This window comes from Nanorana parkeri, unplaced genomic scaffold (assembly GCF_000935625.1).
Source record: "Nanorana parkeri isolate BGI_ZX_2015 unplaced genomic scaffold, ASM93562v1 scaffold264, whole genome shotgun sequence".
Classification (NCBI taxonomy): Eukaryota; Metazoa; Chordata; class Amphibia; order Anura; family Dicroglossidae; genus Nanorana; species Nanorana parkeri.
This window is the reverse complement of record NW_017306532.1, coordinates 33,514-50,098: the sequence shown is the minus strand read 5'-3', so window position 1 is coordinate 50,098 and position 16,585 is coordinate 33,514. Positions and strand designations below refer to the sequence as shown.

At 39.9% G+C, this 16,585-nt stretch overlaps 1 protein-coding gene across 1 annotated transcript in view; it reads left to right on the top strand.

Moving 5' to 3' along the window:
* SPAST (spastin) overlaps positions 1-15,901 on the top strand; it is a 48,718-nt gene extending 32,817 nt beyond the window's left edge. Inside the window, exons 6-18 of the mRNA XM_018557067.1 lie at positions 764-939; positions 1,030-1,163; positions 1,282-1,375; positions 2,680-2,754; positions 2,841-2,912; positions 5,564-5,639; positions 7,838-7,929; positions 9,414-9,493; positions 9,900-9,942; positions 12,308-12,387; positions 12,633-12,703; positions 13,648-13,688; positions 14,967-15,901. Coding sequence (XP_018412569.1) covers positions 764-939; positions 1,030-1,163; positions 1,282-1,375; positions 2,680-2,754; positions 2,841-2,912; positions 5,564-5,639; positions 7,838-7,929; positions 9,414-9,493; positions 9,900-9,942; positions 12,308-12,387; positions 12,633-12,703; positions 13,648-13,688; positions 14,967-15,089 — 1,157 coding nt within the window. The 3' untranslated portion in view covers positions 15,090-15,901. The remainder of the gene's footprint in view (positions 1-763; positions 940-1,029; positions 1,164-1,281; positions 1,376-2,679; positions 2,755-2,840; positions 2,913-5,563; positions 5,640-7,837; positions 7,930-9,413; positions 9,494-9,899; positions 9,943-12,307; positions 12,388-12,632; positions 12,704-13,647; positions 13,689-14,966) is intronic.
* Positions 15,902-16,585: the final 684 nt, after the last annotated feature.

Below are 16,585 nucleotides of genomic sequence, written 5' to 3'. Positions count from 1 at the left end.
CCGAAGGCTACTTGGCTGTAGCCCAGTGGAAACGCACAACAAAACGGCCCAAAGTAGTACCTGTACCTTTTCAGGCGTGGGCCGTTTTGTAGCGCGTTAGGGCCGGGCGGAAATACGCCAAGGTGGGAACGAGACCATTGAATACAATGGGATTTATATTTTTGAGCGTTTTGTAGAGCGTTCGTCGAGCGTAGAACGCGCTACAAAACGTTCAGGTGTGAACGAGGGCTTAATGTCAGCAGATGTGTGAAAGATTCTTCTTAGAAATCATGACCGTTGACGTTGATTTTTGGGGCATTGGATTGTTTCAGTGGTATGTGGATGTTGGTGTTTATGATTTTTGTTATTTTAAGAATAGTAGATTCCTATGTTGTGCCTTTTTTAACTGCGTATGAAAACCTTTTCCTTTTTGTGGTTCAACCTTTGACAGCATTACATTTGCTTTATGTGATTATAGCTTTATATATGCTTTATAGCTGCAACACTTAAATGTAAAAAACATTTTTCTTAATGGGGAATAAGCCATGCACAAAAACTGGACATCTAAGTTCACGTAACATTACAGCAAACAATAATTCTCCAATAATACAGAAATAATAGCAAATTAAACTTGTATATCATAAAACCATGAAAAATACAGAAATAAAAAAACCCACAAATGCACAGTGATGTAAAACATAGGTTTCAAGGGACTGATATATTTTTGTTTTGTGTACAAGTGTATATTTCCATGGTTGACATTACTTGTATGTTTTCCTTTCAGGAAGAGGTGCAGTTCCAAAAAAGAAAGATTCCTTCTCCATTGCAAGTAATTCCCTTCCTCGTGCAAAAGCCACAGCCAAAGCTGTATCTCCAGTAGTTTCCCATTCACCCAGGATACCCAACTGTTCCAGTTCTTCTTCCTCTTCACAAAGACCAGCCCCCAATACAGCTAGCAGGGTATACTCCACTTTTGAAGTGCACTTCATTTTATTGATTGTGTGTGTTTTCATTTATTTATTACTTTATAATTTTTGTATCTTTGAAAAGGGAGCAGGAGTAAAGAATACAAGACCAAATAAGCCAACAACACCTACTACTGGACTCAGGAAAAAAGATATGAAGAACTTAAAAAATGTAGATAGCAACCTTGCAAATCTAATTTTGAATGAAATTGTAGACAGGTATGTGTTGCACTGTGTGCTATACATGTTTACATAGTTTTTTCTTGTTTAATGTTGTATACCAGCAGTATTCTAACATATTGGTGTGCTTTTGTGGTCTCCCCCCCCCACTTAACAGTGGCCCATCTGTCAAATTTACTGATATAGCTGGACAAGAACTAGCGAAGCAAGCGTTGCAAGAAATAGTGATTCTCCCTTCTATTCGCCCAGAGGTACGTTCCCTATAAAGATGATGATACTACTTATCCACATTGGTTACATTTGGGAGGCTGCTATAGCTTTAATCCTTTCGCTGCCAAGCCCTCCGGAACATTTTTCAAATCAGCTGGCCAAGCCATTTTTCCCATTGATTTGATTTTCAACTGCTGGGTTGCTAGCGTTTGTTAAAGACCCCCCCAAACAATATATTTTCTGAAAGCGCAGGCCCGGTAGAATAAAAAGATGGTGATTAGTATATTTGTAGGCCCTGCGATAATTGCGCAAATGTTTCTCAACTTCATAATAAACCGATAAAAATACACAATTAAATTGTTTAAAACACACCAAAATCAGTATCCGTGCACAAAAAATTATTTTCTGACTAAATCTAAAAGATAAAACTGTATTGAGTTAATAAATAACAAATATTAGCAAATTTGAAATTGCGCCTTTTTGCGAAAAGGTCAAAAAAATGACGGTACGCAAAACTGTAAATAAGCGACTTATGTTAAATTGTTTTTACGCTGTGTTGTGATAAAATGATACAGGTGTATATTTAATTGCAACACAAAGATCACAACACATGGCAATGAGTCACAAAGCTTTGCCATGCGCTGCCACAGTTAATTTAATTTTGTTTAAAAAGAAAAAAAATACATTAAAAAAAAAAATCATGCATGGCGTACACCTCAATATGTGTATGTTATGTGGGGGGAGGGTGGGGTTGTGTTTTTTTGTTTTTTTTAAATTGTAATTTTTTTTTTTTATTTTACTGTTGGGGGGGCTTCGGTGAAATATCTGGGGTCTAAATAGACCCCTGACATTTCCATTTTGAAATAGAAAAAGAAATTGAGGACATAGAGTCCTCACAGGAAGGAGGACTTCTGCCACAACAGGAAGTGAGAGTAAATCCCTCCAAAGTGATGGAAATCTCTGGTGGTCATCAGGGTTATCGGAACTAGTGTTCCCAATGGAAGATTTCACATCTATTTCTGGTTTTCATGACAACCCAGAATTTGGGTTTTCTTTCACTTTTAGTGAAAATAGTTACCAGGGCAAATAGATGTGTTTAACTTTAGGAGAAATATGGATGCTGCCATTGAAATCAAGTTCGGTTCTTGGCTGTTAAGCTGATTCTCTACCCTCACATCTTTGAATAGACACTATACTGAAAATTTGGCCATACAGGGCAATATTCTTGTTTTTATGAAAAGAAGGTTTCACAGTTAAACTATTTGTATATTATGGAATATTTAAATAAGACATGTTTAAAAAAAAAATTATATGAATTATTTTTGTGGTCCTATTTTGCTTGTAGCTGTTCACTGGTCTCAGAGCTCCTGCTCGAGGGTTATTGCTGTTTGGCCCTCCTGGAAATGGGAAGACTATGCTGGTGAGAAATCCTTTAGGCTGTCTGTGTGTTTGTCCTGGGATAACTTTACATTTCTTATGTTTTATTTTATTTTTTTTTTTCTTTAGGCAAAAGCAGTAGCTGCTGAATCGAATGCAACATTTTTTAATATAAGTGCAGCAAGTCTTACTTCAAAATATGCAAGTATCTTTGTGTGCTTTTATTGTTATTGAATATTAACCACTTCAAGTCCACGGTGTTAAACCCCCCTTCCCATCCAGGCCATTTTTCAGTGTTCAGTGCTGCAGTACTTTGACTGACATTCATTCCGTCATGCAACGCTGCACTGAAATAAATTTTATACAATTTTTTGGGGACAGAGATAGAGCTTTCTTTTGGTGGTATTTAATCACCACTGGGGGTTTAATTTTTTACTAATATTAAGGGAAAATTACAGATTTAAAGAAAAAAAAACAAAAAACTTTCCCCTATATTAAATGATAAAACATTTATTATTACCCAATTTTTTTGGTAAAATATAAAAGACGGGGTCACGTCGGGTAAAAAGACACCAAACATATCAAGCCTTAAAATTGTGCGCGCGCACGAAACCTCAAACTACAATACCCAAAATTGGCCATAGGCGACACTTTAAAAGCTTTTACCGCTCATCAGTTTAGTGTTATCAGTGATTGATGACCCTAAAATGATTGCTCTCACTCTGACGTTCGCGACGATATGTAACATGTGCAGCGCAATTGTCATTTTCACATGCTGGTGCCGTGAACGCCTATTTACGCTTATATGTGCGTAAATGTGGGGGACTTAAAAATTTGGGGGTTTTTTTAAAACTTTTTTATGTGACTTTTTTTAATTTTTTTACTCCTTTTTATGTTTTTTTTTTTTACACTTATTGTTATTGCTATTACATAGGGGGATAACAAATCCCCCTATATGATAGCAAAGGCACACTGACAGGTCCTCCTTTATGGAGACATTGGGGATCTCTAAGACCCCTAATGTCACCTGGGGACACCAAAAGAAGCTGATGAAGCACGCGATCGGTAGGCTATAGAGCCGCCGATCGTGTGTATTTGAAACAGCTCTTTGCATTGAATGGGCTTTATCTGCCATTGCGCGCGCAAGCAGAAAAAAAATGCCGCCTGTAGACGGCAACCCGCAAATGCGAGTCCGCCGTGCAACAGGTTAATATAAGAAGACATGTTGTTTTTTTTCTACATCCAAATTATGATAAACAGAGGTGCACCGGAATTAAATTTTGAAACTGAAAATAAAAAATTGTCAGGCTGAAACCAACATTTATTTTCTAACCTTTTTAATTTTTTAATACATTTTTATTTATTTTTTAATAAATATTTTTATATTTTAACTTTAATGTTGGGGGCTTTGGGAAAATATCAGGGGTCTAAACAGATCCTTTTAAAACAGAAAAAGAGATTGGGGACACAGAGTCCTCAATCTCTTTTTCTGCAGCCCCTGTTATGAATGAACAAGAATCCTCTATACTGAGTTTTTCTGTTCATAACTTGTGGAGATAGTATGTTTGCTATATCCACAATCATGAATGAACAGGAAGTGATGTAGAGCACTTCCTGTTCATTATATAATTGGGGACCCAGTAAACATACTATCTCCTCAATTACTTACAAGCAGTCAGCTGATCGCTGACTGCGTGTACCCGCTCTCCATCCTGACTCGCTGTCACAGGAGGCTGAGTAGGCGGCGCAGGGAGGAGAGGTCAGTCTCATTTGACAACAGACTCCTCCCCCGCACTGCTGGCCTGACCTCCTGTGACAGCTGTCTCCGCCCCCACACTGCTCTCCATCCTGACTCGTTGTCGCAGGAGGCTGAGCCGGCAGTGCCGGAGGAAAGCTCGGTCTCCTTTGCCAGCTGACTCCTCCCCGGCACCGCCAGCTCTAATCTGAAGGATTGGGAGACTATTATTTATTTAATTTGTCTTGTTTTTGGAAAGGAGCAAGGCGAGTTGATTGCCCCAGTTGGGCTTTTTGTGCATCTGCTGTTTCCCTTAAAGCAGCGGTTCTCAACCTGTGGGTCGTGACCCAAAAGTGGGTCGCAACTCACTGTTGAGGGGGTCGCAACATCCACTCCTGCTGCGCTAGGTGAGAGGCTCCTCAGTCAGCGGGAGGACAGCAGAGGCTGTGAATATAAAAGTACCGCTATATACACTCCCTGGCCGCTGCAGCGACATCTAGTGGCCATGGAGTGTGTACAGCAGGGCTTTTCTATTCACAGCCGCTGCTGTCCTCCTGCCTCCAATACAATGTGAGCTCTGCAGGAGGCGGGCGTCTAAGCAGTGCTGGGGCTGAGAAGGCTGCATGGATACAGAGCAGGTAGCAGGGGCTGGGGAGGGCTTGTATTCTTGTGATTGTGCTTCTATTTTTAGTCCCAAGTCCAGCGCCTTACTAATTCTCCAGCGCTCCGTTGGGGGTCACCACAACTTGGCAAATGTTATCAAGGGGTCCCGGCCCTAGAAAGGTTGAGAACCACTGCTTTAAGGTCAGCACTAGTAAAGTCTCTGTACTTTAAACTATTATTACATAAACATGCACAAACATTTCCTAAACATGTATTTGCATAACCTATATTTAAACAAAATTCCACAAATTTCAAAATTAAATTTTTTTAATTAATAAATTAATTTAAAATGTGTTTGAATGTTTACTTTGTCTTTCATGGAGTCAAATGACATCCCAGGATGGAACCTGCTATTTTGTTGTGGTTTTCTGTAAATAAACACTTACTGCCTAACTGGTTGGCCTTGTGTTTTGAAACATTTTCAAATATTTTCTTTCTTCTTTTTGGTTTCCAGGTAGGAGAAGGAGAAAAATTAGTGCGGGCACTTTTTTCTGTGGCGAGGGAACTCCAGCCATCTATTATTTTTATAGGTAAATAGTTTTGTTTTTCATATTTACCATCGACTACTTTTTGATCTCAAAATGTGTGTTTTTAACCCAGAAAAGGTAATTGTAGTGAAGTGATCAAGTTAAAGCAAAACTATTTAATATACTGTACGTGGGCTCTTGATGTATGTATACTTTGCATCCTTATATTTTTTTTTTCCTTTTTCACATTGCTCATTCTTTCTCGGTTATTACTGATTAAAAATATGACTTTCTTTGTGGCTGCTAATCTTCTCATTTGTCCTTTAGCAAGGGTGCAAACCACATTCCCTGGTATACAAATAGGAATCTACCAAGATGTATACGAAATAATGTAACAAAACTATGGAACAGAAAGCATGTAAAATGTAACTAACTTAAATAAATAATAGATTTTAGAAACAGCTTTCAAGTAAATGTTAACCAAAATAATGCAGAATTCATGAAAAAATACACTTGCATTCCAGAGGTATGGTAAAGCTTAAAGTATACATAAACTTTTACAGTGCTTTGAAGAGCAATGTAAAACATTTTTGCTTAAAAAGAATAGTTTCCCCCTTAGTTTTCTAATGTTTTTTTCTCTGAGCAGTGTGCATCCTGTAGGTCTCGTGTATGAGCTTCCTGTTGATGTGTGCCCGCCCTGCAGACAGCTGTACTTCAGTTTTTCTGATGCGGTTATGGTGGAACATGCCAGCACCCTACGGGTGAATGCGATATTTGTATTAAACATTCACTGGTGATGAATCATTCGCTAGTTTTTAACACCAGATTTAGCCCTCGTTCACACCTGAACGTTTTGTAGCGCGTTCTACGCTCGGCGAATGCTCTACAAAAATATAAATCCCTTTGTATTCAATGGTCTCATTCCCGCGAATCGCGGTAAAAACGCGCGACGGTCGCGCATATGCAATACGCCTAGGTGTGAACGAGACCTTAGGTGTAGAGAATATTTGATGAATGTCACACGCGCTGCGTTATAAATATGCTTATGTGATGGCACAACTGTTTGCAGTCGGACTCGGGAGCAGACAAGAAGGGGTTGACAACTCTGCCAGTGTGTTGAATAGAGTAAGCTTTGTCACCAAGTGTCCATGAATACACCTTCCAGATACAGATGTCCTTTAATGGCCTGAGCAATTTCTGTAGTTTGTGTCCCGGAACTGTTTATGTAACTAGCTTAAGCGTGCCTGTTCCTTGAAAGGATAGTTAGGAATGGCGATGACGGTATAAATAGCAAAAGTGATGAGTGTGTGGGGTCATAACAGACAGTGGCTTGGTATATATTATACAGTCAAGTATGTACGTGTATGTCAAGTTTGAGCAATCTGAAAATAGCATGTACAGAACAGAGTACATTGTATCTGGTTATATACGGATTAAAAACCAAGATAAGATTCAGGATTTAATAGAATTGTCAGTAACATCCCTCTCACTACGCTGCCAGCACTCCCCTAAGGTCATATTGAAATTAAAAGGTTCTTAACTATTTCAAATACTGATTGTCACCTACAATGGATGCTGCTTCTTTATGTTTAAAAGTTTGAGTTTCCTGCAGAATCATCTGGTCCTCTCAGCACTGGCCCTGATATCCTGTTTTTAGGGTGGTTCCTTTACCTTGCAGGGTCCTGTGGAACCACCCTTGTATGTGCTAGTAAACTGTGTATCTCTACAAATGCACAGGCATAGCAGGGCAAGCTAATCCTCTGCTCCCTGCTCTTCCATCCTCCCTTCGCCATGCTAGTAGATGGACAGTTGCTGGAGACTGTGCTGTCCTTTTTGTGATCTTGTACAGGACAGGAAGTTTAGGGAAAAGGAGCTGTTTGGAGACATGATGACTATAAGTGCCTTGGCAAAAAAAATGTAAAGCAATGCTTTGCTGGGCAATGTATACTTGTTTGATCTGGATTGTTTATTGAAAAAATGTTTCGCAAAAACTACTACTTTAAATTCCCCAACCCCCAGGACAGGGGTGCTGTAGGCATGTCCTTCCCCCACTTGACAGCCATTGGTACCTGAGTGTGTTTCCCTAGGAACATCCCCACCCCAGGATCTGGTGGAAGAGTTAGACTTTTGTATATTTGTTCACCACATGGTACAATTTACTGCAGCATGTACTTTAAGTGGAAAAAAAAGATCAGTTTTGTAAACAACTCATACTTAACATATAGTAAGTGCTGTTCTCTTAATTTTTGTTTTCCCATTAGATGAGGTTGATAGCCTTTTATGTGAAAGAAGAGAAGGAGAGCATGATGCTAGCAGAAGATTAAAAACTGAATTTTTAATTGAGTTTGATGGAGTAAGTATTTCTTTGTACCTCAATGTTATGTAATCAATAAATACATTTCAATGCCCATTTATTACTTAACCGCGAGCCAAAGGTATAAATAGCAGGAGCACATTTGAAGTAGAACTGTAGTGAAAGGCATAGGGGTCTATTCACAAAGCTGCCGAAGGATCTGGCCGTAGCTTCGGCCGATCCTTCGGCTAGCTTCGGCACCAGGACCCCTTCGGTTCAGGAGAACCGAGGGGGTGCTGTACGGGCTATTCACAAAAGCCCGTACAGCCCGCGAAAGCAGCCGAACCATTAGCCGAACCCAACGACCGAGACATCAGCCGAGCATTCCGGCGAACACACCCGATCTTAGACGAGCAACCCGGCGAACCTAACCGATCCCAGCCGAGTATTCCGGCGATTCTTTTTTCTACTTTTTTCACTCTTTTTCTGTTCTGCTCGGTGCCTCTGAGGGACCGAGCAGAACAGCCGAGCCAAATGCCGCTCGGCGGCATTCGGCTATTCTCTCACTGCTGTTCGGGATCTTTCAGAATAGCCCGAACAGCAGTGTGAAGCCTGCCGGAGGTTCGGCTCAGCCGATCCAGATGTTGGATCGGCTGAGTCGAACTCCTTCTGCACTTCGGGTCAGCCGAACATGCTGAGCATGTTCGGCTGATCCGAAGCCACACGAAGCAAGCCGATGTACGGCTGACTTCACTTCTGATCGGTCATTCACTCGGCTGCCCTCGGCAGCTTTGTGAATAGACCCCATAGTGTTTCTTGCAATAATGTGGAAGCAGTAGCGCTTAGCGTTTCTGCCTTGCAGCACTAGGGGTCCCCAGTCCGTATCCCGATCAGGACACTATCTTCAAGGCGTTTGCATGTTCTCCCTGTGCTTGCATGGGTTTCCTCCCACACTCCAAAGGCATACAGGTAGGTAAATTGGCCCTCATATATATGCATGTGAAATGGGGACCTTAGCTTGTAAGCTCCTTGAGGGAAGGGACTGGTGTGAATGGGCAACTATGTAAAGCACTGCGTAAAATTGTCGGCACTATATAAATACCTGTAATAAATATTTGCATTATTATGGCAGACTTCCTTTTCAGTTCGCCTTACTATAGCACAAACCTCTTTGTGCTTTGTCTCGCCACACAACATTGCCCTGTTGCCATCCTTAGAGCCACTTCTTTCACATGCAATGTCTAGTTTCATCTGCCATTGGGTGGCCAATGATGGTATAACTCCTGTGCATGTGCATTGAGTTGCATTGTTCCTGTACCCAGTTCCAGGAGAGCACTGCTCTGCACATGCAGGCTGTGTACATACAAAAACAAATTGCTTGGGGAGAGGGGAATTCTTTTAAGAAACAGAGACATTAAAGGTTTTTTTCCAACCAAACTCTATAGACTTAATTTTACAATTTAAATGATATCTAACACTGCAAAACTGATTATAACGGTCGTGTACTGGAATCTAATAATTTCCACTTTCCACTACAATTTTAGGTACAGTCTGGAGGAGATGATCGGGTGCTCGTCATGGGGGCTACCAATAGGCCTCAAGAACTGGATGAAGCAGTTCTCAGGTACAAAGTGAACATTCATTTTTTTTTTTTTACCTGAATGTCACCATATAGGAAAATTTTAAATTATTTGTATTAAACAATGTTAAATATAACAATGCCAAATTAAAAGTCTTTTTAGGCCAACTGTTTGGTGGTCTCCCTATTGTCCTTCATTGTAAACACAGATTAGAGCATGTAAGTCTTAGCTTATTGGTAGGATGCTTAGAAAATAGCTTGTTGTGTTTGATGGAATTAAGTTCTGCAGATTGATTTAGGAAGTGAAAAAGGTGCTTGTATAGTTTGTGGGATCTAAGGCCTGCCTTGGATGACAAGTAGAGATGTTTTAAACTTTACTTTTACAATTGCAAGAGATGAAAGGGCTTACCCTGATGTGTAGCCGGCTGTCTTTCTTTTCCTAATGTTGCTGGCTATTCACAAAAAGGGTTTATGTCTCACTACCAAATGAAGAGGTATGTTTTTCTGAATGTTAACATTTAAAAAAAAAAGAGTGGTAATAAAAAGAAAACGTTAGAATCACACAAATAAGTATGTGTACCACCCTGCAACTTATCTTCTCAAATGGAGACGGGTCATGCTTACCTTTCAGTGCAGAGCTGGGTGCAGGAGTCATGGCCTCTGTCCACTGGACCTAGGATTGCCACCTTTTCCCACCTTTTTCATCAATGATTGTTTGCTGGACCCCGTTAAAGCCTTGTGATGAGCATGGGGAAAATAATGACATTAAAGCAGTAACCCCTGCTTTGCAACTCCCCCCCTTAAAGCTAGTACAAATAAAGAATCAGTTCACACCTGCCTCCGTTAGTGGCTGGGCAGACTCTTTACAGCCTTCTCCTTCCAGGTGTCTGCTATTCTGAACTGGGCACTGTGGAAAATGTGGGAACGATCATGTTTTTTCTGAATGTATGCTAGATAAAGCACGGCTGCAGACTCTGAATCTGGCTACAGTGGGGTTGATGGATACTTTTTTGCACCCTCCTATCTACTACAGGTTGCAGTGCCCTAGGCAGCCACTTCATCTGCCTTTTAGGTCTGCCTGGCCCTGGTTTTGAGTCCAGTGGAAAGAAAAAATACACTGCCTGAATGTATTTACACATTCTCCTGGTAGATCTAAATATGAAAAAATATATAACCAGCATCTTCAGTGCACCCCTACACTATGTTGTTGGCAGTGTTTAAAAAAAGAGTACTGAGGAAGGATGAAAATATGTTTAATGCAAATAATGCATATTGCTGCACCCTCCAACACCCAAGGTTCTTGTGTAAAAAAACACAAAATATTATTTTTATCCTCATATGATCTCAGCTGGAAAAGGGGCAAGGGTTGGTACTCTAATTCATTTTCCTTTTAAAAGCAATTTATCCCAAACAAGCAAAATTGATGCTTAGAAAATATAAAATGAGATTATTTCAAATTTATATTTTGTATTGTATCAAAAGACACTCAAAGGCATACTTTAAATTTTACTACAAGCTGTATTGAGTAATCTCTTACACAGAAATGAGGTTAACTCCTTTAGGCATTCCAACACCATACTCATTTTAATCCAGACACACTGGACATATAAAAGGGTCTTATAAAAGTTGTCATTGAAAGTTGCGCCATAGTTTGGAATGAAGAGAAAATTAGGATTATACAATAAATATATTTTTAGCTTTTTTTTATTGTGTGTAAATATATATGTATGACGGTAAAAACGTTGCAGATTCGGCTATGGTTATACAATAGTACACAATGTATGTTTTTTTGAAGGTGACACCATTGTATCCAAATGCTTCCAGTTCTACGCCCTGCCTATTTTAGAAACACCTTAACTTTGCATGAAGCTTTTCTTTGCTCAGAGACATATACACAGGGTGCCAGCTAATGTGTGAAGGAAAAAAAAAGATCTATTGCTCCATTAACAGGGGGAGTTTGTGGGGGAAAATTTAAGGGCTGCAGCTTCAGTGCTTAAAGGAGAACTATGAGATGAGTGATTTCCACTCGCCTCATAGTTCTAGCCGACCTGTGACAATGAGACTGTCACAGGGCGGCTCAGTAGATCGGGAGGTGAGCGAACACCTACCAGGTTCGCTCCCCTCTCGATCCTGTCACGGCTCTCTGCCGTGACAGGGGGAGGGGCTGGATTCCCCTCTCCCCGCTCCGATCTGCCAGCGCTGACTGGCGGAACGGACGGGGGAGAGGGAGGGTACAGCTGGCTCTGCCTCTAGATAGGCAGAGCCAGCTGTCACTCACGCAGCTGGGCGGATCTCGTCGTCTAAGTCGGGATCCGTTCCGGCTGCGGCGTCTCAGTATACCGCGAGCTGTAGCTCGCGGTATACTGAGCTTAGGGTAACGGGAGGACGCTAGTTTGTGTCCTCCCGTTACCCTAAGGAGAACTATGGGGAAAAACACTGACCCCATAGTTCTCCTTTAACAGCACTGCAACCCATTTTCAGTTACATGTGGTGTGTGTTTGCTTTGTTGGGCTACTTGGCTCATTATAATTTTATGTACCAATAAGCAAATGGCATGCATTGGGAATGCTGGGAGAGAGCTCCCTATATATTTTTATATACAATATTTATACTTTTTCATCACTTAGTTGTTACGTAGATTGTGTAAAGGATGGTGGGATCCCCTTTATGGGGAAAACTTCTTTTTTACATTTTTATATACAAGTCCAAAAGAAAGGATTGATCTATGCATTGCATTTTGTTGTGGCATATCTGCAATCGGATGACGGGGGCTTATAGTAATCTTAGTTTTTGTGTACAAAGTGATTTACCAAGAATATAACTCTTGTGATGAGTGTGAACTATCTCTTTCCCAAACAGACAAGGCTTTTGCTGGTGAAAAACCTTTTAAGCAAGCAAGGGAACCCACTGACACAAAAAGAATTGGCTCAGCTAGCCAGGTAGGTGTAATGAGTTGTACTTTGTCTGTATAGGTAGCTTTGTGGACTTTTACATTGAAATGCCAAAGTACTTAATAAATTGCATAGTCAGATTAGATAGATAGTGGCTGGATGGCTGGACGATTGATTGGTAGATGAGTGATTGGCTGATGATAGATAAAGAAATAGATTGCACTGGCTGTTGTCATAGTCATTGTATAATAGTAACTATGATTTTTGTTTTTAATGTGTTATTCTGTTTTTAGGCAGACTGAAGGATACTCTGGGAGTGATATAACTGCACTTGCTAAAGATGCTGCACTTGGGCCTATACGAGGTATGTGTCTAAGCAGTTCTGGCACTTGCAATGCAAGCATGGTATTGTTTTTTCTGTTTGTTGGCTCTAATGCTGCACTTTTATTAAAAGATAAGTTAGTATATGAATAATTGTGAAATGTTGCTACATGTCGCTTATTCTAGAATCATGTTGCTAAGCATGGGATGAGTCCTACATAGTAGTTTTTTTTTTTTAACTATAGACTTGGTGTTTCAAGTGATAGATGTTTATAATTAGGGCTGCACCGATTCTTTTCGAGTACCAGTGCAGATACTTGGCATTTTCATGAGAACTACCAGGGTTGCAGCAGTTGCAGCTGGGACTTGGCTGTGGCCCTCCACCACTGTCCTGAAATCATTTAGTTGATATTGATTTGGAAAAACTGTCACCATGACAATAAACAAAAATGTGTAAGTAGTCGGGCAAGTACCAGTACTCGTACTCGCAAAACTGCTATCTGTGCATCCCTATATTTATAAAAACAAAATCATACATTAAAACAGATGTATAAATCCCAGGAGCTCCGTATGCTCCTTCCAAATGACAGCTGCCTCCTAACTTTTGAATTTTTCTCTAGTCTTCTCTTGGAGCTGGAAAAGTATTGGTACAGTACTTGTACCGAGTACTGTACTTTGTATCCGTGCATCCCTATTTATAATTTCCATCTCCAGCAAATTCCTACACACTGTACAATAGTAAATAAGAATGACATGTTAATGGTATGTTGTACTTTATCTTAATGAACGTTATTGGGTTATGTGTTTTCAAATTCACTTTGATTTAAATTCAGAGCACTCTATTTTTCATTTTGACTTTTGTAGGTTTAATTTTATGCAGTGCATATATATAGAGGAGCCGTTTCTTGGGTATACAGCGTTGTATTAAAGTTGACCTAAAGTCAGAGACTGACTGACTGGCTGTAAATGTTTTATATTGTGTTACAGAACTGAAACCAGAGCAAGTGAAAAATATGTCGGCCAGTGAGGTAAGCGTGTTTAATGTTTAACAAATCAGGACACGTATCCACTTTATTCTTGGCAATTGTTTCAGCAGATAAGACTGATCCATTGGTTTAGATACTAAGATACTGAAGAAGCAAATTGAGAAACATCAATAAGCCATATTTGCTAAATGGTGCTAAGCTAATCAAAAGAAAGAAAACATATTGTAATTCTGATCACTGTTTTCTTTAGTGCTATTTCCATTGAAGGAAATTTATGAACTGTCCTTTTTTTTTTTTAATATCAATTTTATTATAGTTTTTACTTAAAAAGACCCTTGGTAATAAAGGGGTCTTCATGTTACCTATATTCTCTAAACCTATACCAGGGAGGCAGATAAATGACCCAGTGACATTTTCAACCTGAAAGTATAGAAAAGTCAGAAGAAAAAGTGGAAGAAAAACCCTCCAACAACCCTTGCTAAGCTGACTGTGCCTCTGTGACACTACTACAGCACTGTCTATAACCCTTTCTTGCCTACCCATATCTTAGGCCTCATTCACATCCTATATCTTTAGGTGTGATTAGGGATGCCTGTGTCAGGAACTTGCGTTTTCCTGCAGCAGGAAAAGCTGCTGCATTTAAACGCTGGCACACCGCATGTAATCATATGTGATACGATTACATTTGGTGACTCTCCCTGGATGTGCACAATCGATGTATCCTGGGAAGGCGATTGATTCCTAACCGCATGTAATTGTATCCCATACGGTTACATGTGGTGTGCCTGTTTTTAAATGCAAAGGCTGTCACCCGATCATTAACTTGAATGGGTGAGAGCTGCTGATTTGTAAACTGCATATTGGGGATTACTGCTGCAGGAAAACACAAGTTCCTGATTTAGGAATCACGAATATCACCTAAAGATTTAGGTGTGAATGAGGCCCTAATTTAAACTTGCATGAGATCCCAGAGCATATTTTTGCAGTTCTGTCAGGAAAAGTTTCACAAGACCTGATATTCCCCCCCACCTGCCTCTATTGCACTCCTTCCTTTTCTTCTCAGTCAGTGGGCAGTCCTTACTCCGGCACTGAATGGCACACACATAATCACATGTAAGCACTGTTCTGTGCAGTGGTACTCTGAGCCCAAGCTGGCATTATATGCACCCTCCAAGGGGTTCGTCTATGACAGCCTAGGCTAAGATAAAGTAGATTGTTTCCACTACTGGGATTAGCCTACATTGAAAACTTTAAATGATTGTCCTGTTGATTAATATGAGGGTGCATAATGGTATATTCATTTTTTTTTCTTCTTTTCAGATGCGCAATATAAAATATTCAGACTTCCTAAACTCATTGAAAAAAATAAAGTGCAGTGTCAGCTCTTCTACCCTGGAATCGTACATTCGATGGAATCAAGATTTTGGTGATACCACAGTTTGAAAGAAACTTATTCTTCATCAAAGGGTCCTCGGACCAGCTATCTGAATGGCAAATGTGATCCTGGAAGCCTTTGAAGAGATTTCATTTATAAACTTGACCATAAAAGAAACTAAAAAAATGAAGCTCACCTGTGTGCACTAAATATTTGTAAACCTAGAAACTTAATAGGGAAGAGAAAAGATAACTCGTTCGACTGGCGTATTAACAGGATGTTTGCCTTTAAATTCCAGTTTTACTTAGATGGGGCTCCATGTCGTCTGAGTCTGCTGACAAAGGTCTTTGTCCTTAGTGGAGCAGCACTGACTTCATTAGATGGGGTAGTGGCAACTTTCATTGAACACTGTGTTCATGAGCTCAAGTGCTCAAAAGGAATATTGGGTGTAGGAAGATCTGTGCCTTGAGTTCACGTTCCAGCTTTGTTTTTTTTATGTGCCTGCCCATCTTTTTAATACTCCTAATACTTTCTTGGCATTTACCAACTGTGACTGTTTGTAAATTTATATCCATTTCTGGTAACAAGAAGGCTAAGGAAACTATTTGCTCTGCAAAAGTGGTGGTCGTTTACTTAATGTGCCAAAGAAAAACATTGTAGTGGCACAGAAAAGGAAAGTGAATAAAAGCACATGAATTTAATGTGAAGCAGCTGGCTTGCTTTGTTAATATGTCCTTCAGCCCTGTAGCTTCCCTCACATTCTAGCAGGATGCAATTTGTGCCATGATACCGTAGAGGAATTCTAGCATCTTGAAAATCATGCATGATTTGTTCACCAAATATTTTGATGATTATGCTAGTAGAATTTTTTCAAAATAACTTTTCGAAAACGTGATTTATGTAAGTTTTTTTTAAATGTTTTTCCTCATTAAAAATAATTGTCATTTTTGAGCTATAAATGTTACAAAAAAGTATTCGAAATAACACTTTATATGCTGCTGCTTTATTGTGTTGCATCATAGGGAATTATAAATTAATATTTGGTCTTACTTGTGAGATATGGGATAATGGAAATAGAATACCCCAGTTGGTAATACAAGAATTGGGGGGAAAAAAATGACACTTGTCTACACCCTTGCCCTTCTGTGTCTAATGTCCTCTTATTGTGGTCCAGGAATATAGGATGTTTACATAGTGCCTTTTCCCCTATTGTGACAAGGAAGAAAAGAGGATATTGAACATATACATTTTTTGGATCTAAACTGGTGGTCACAGATTGTCATCTGTGTTTCCCAATGGAATAGAAGACATTTTGGCATTGAGTGTCAGGTTGTTTGTATTCTCATGCCCTGGCTAGTGGTCAACTGAGGAGAAGGGAATAGCTTATATTGGAGAGGGGGTCGCATTTCTTTTCACTGGTTTTAATTCCTATAGGGACACCCAGTACACGAAAATCCTGTGGCAGCTTATTTGAGTATAATAATGGAGATTCACCTTGGCCATGAATTTACATACGTTCTCTGCTATGAGGCCTACAGAAAACATGAACATGGTAGTTGGTCCC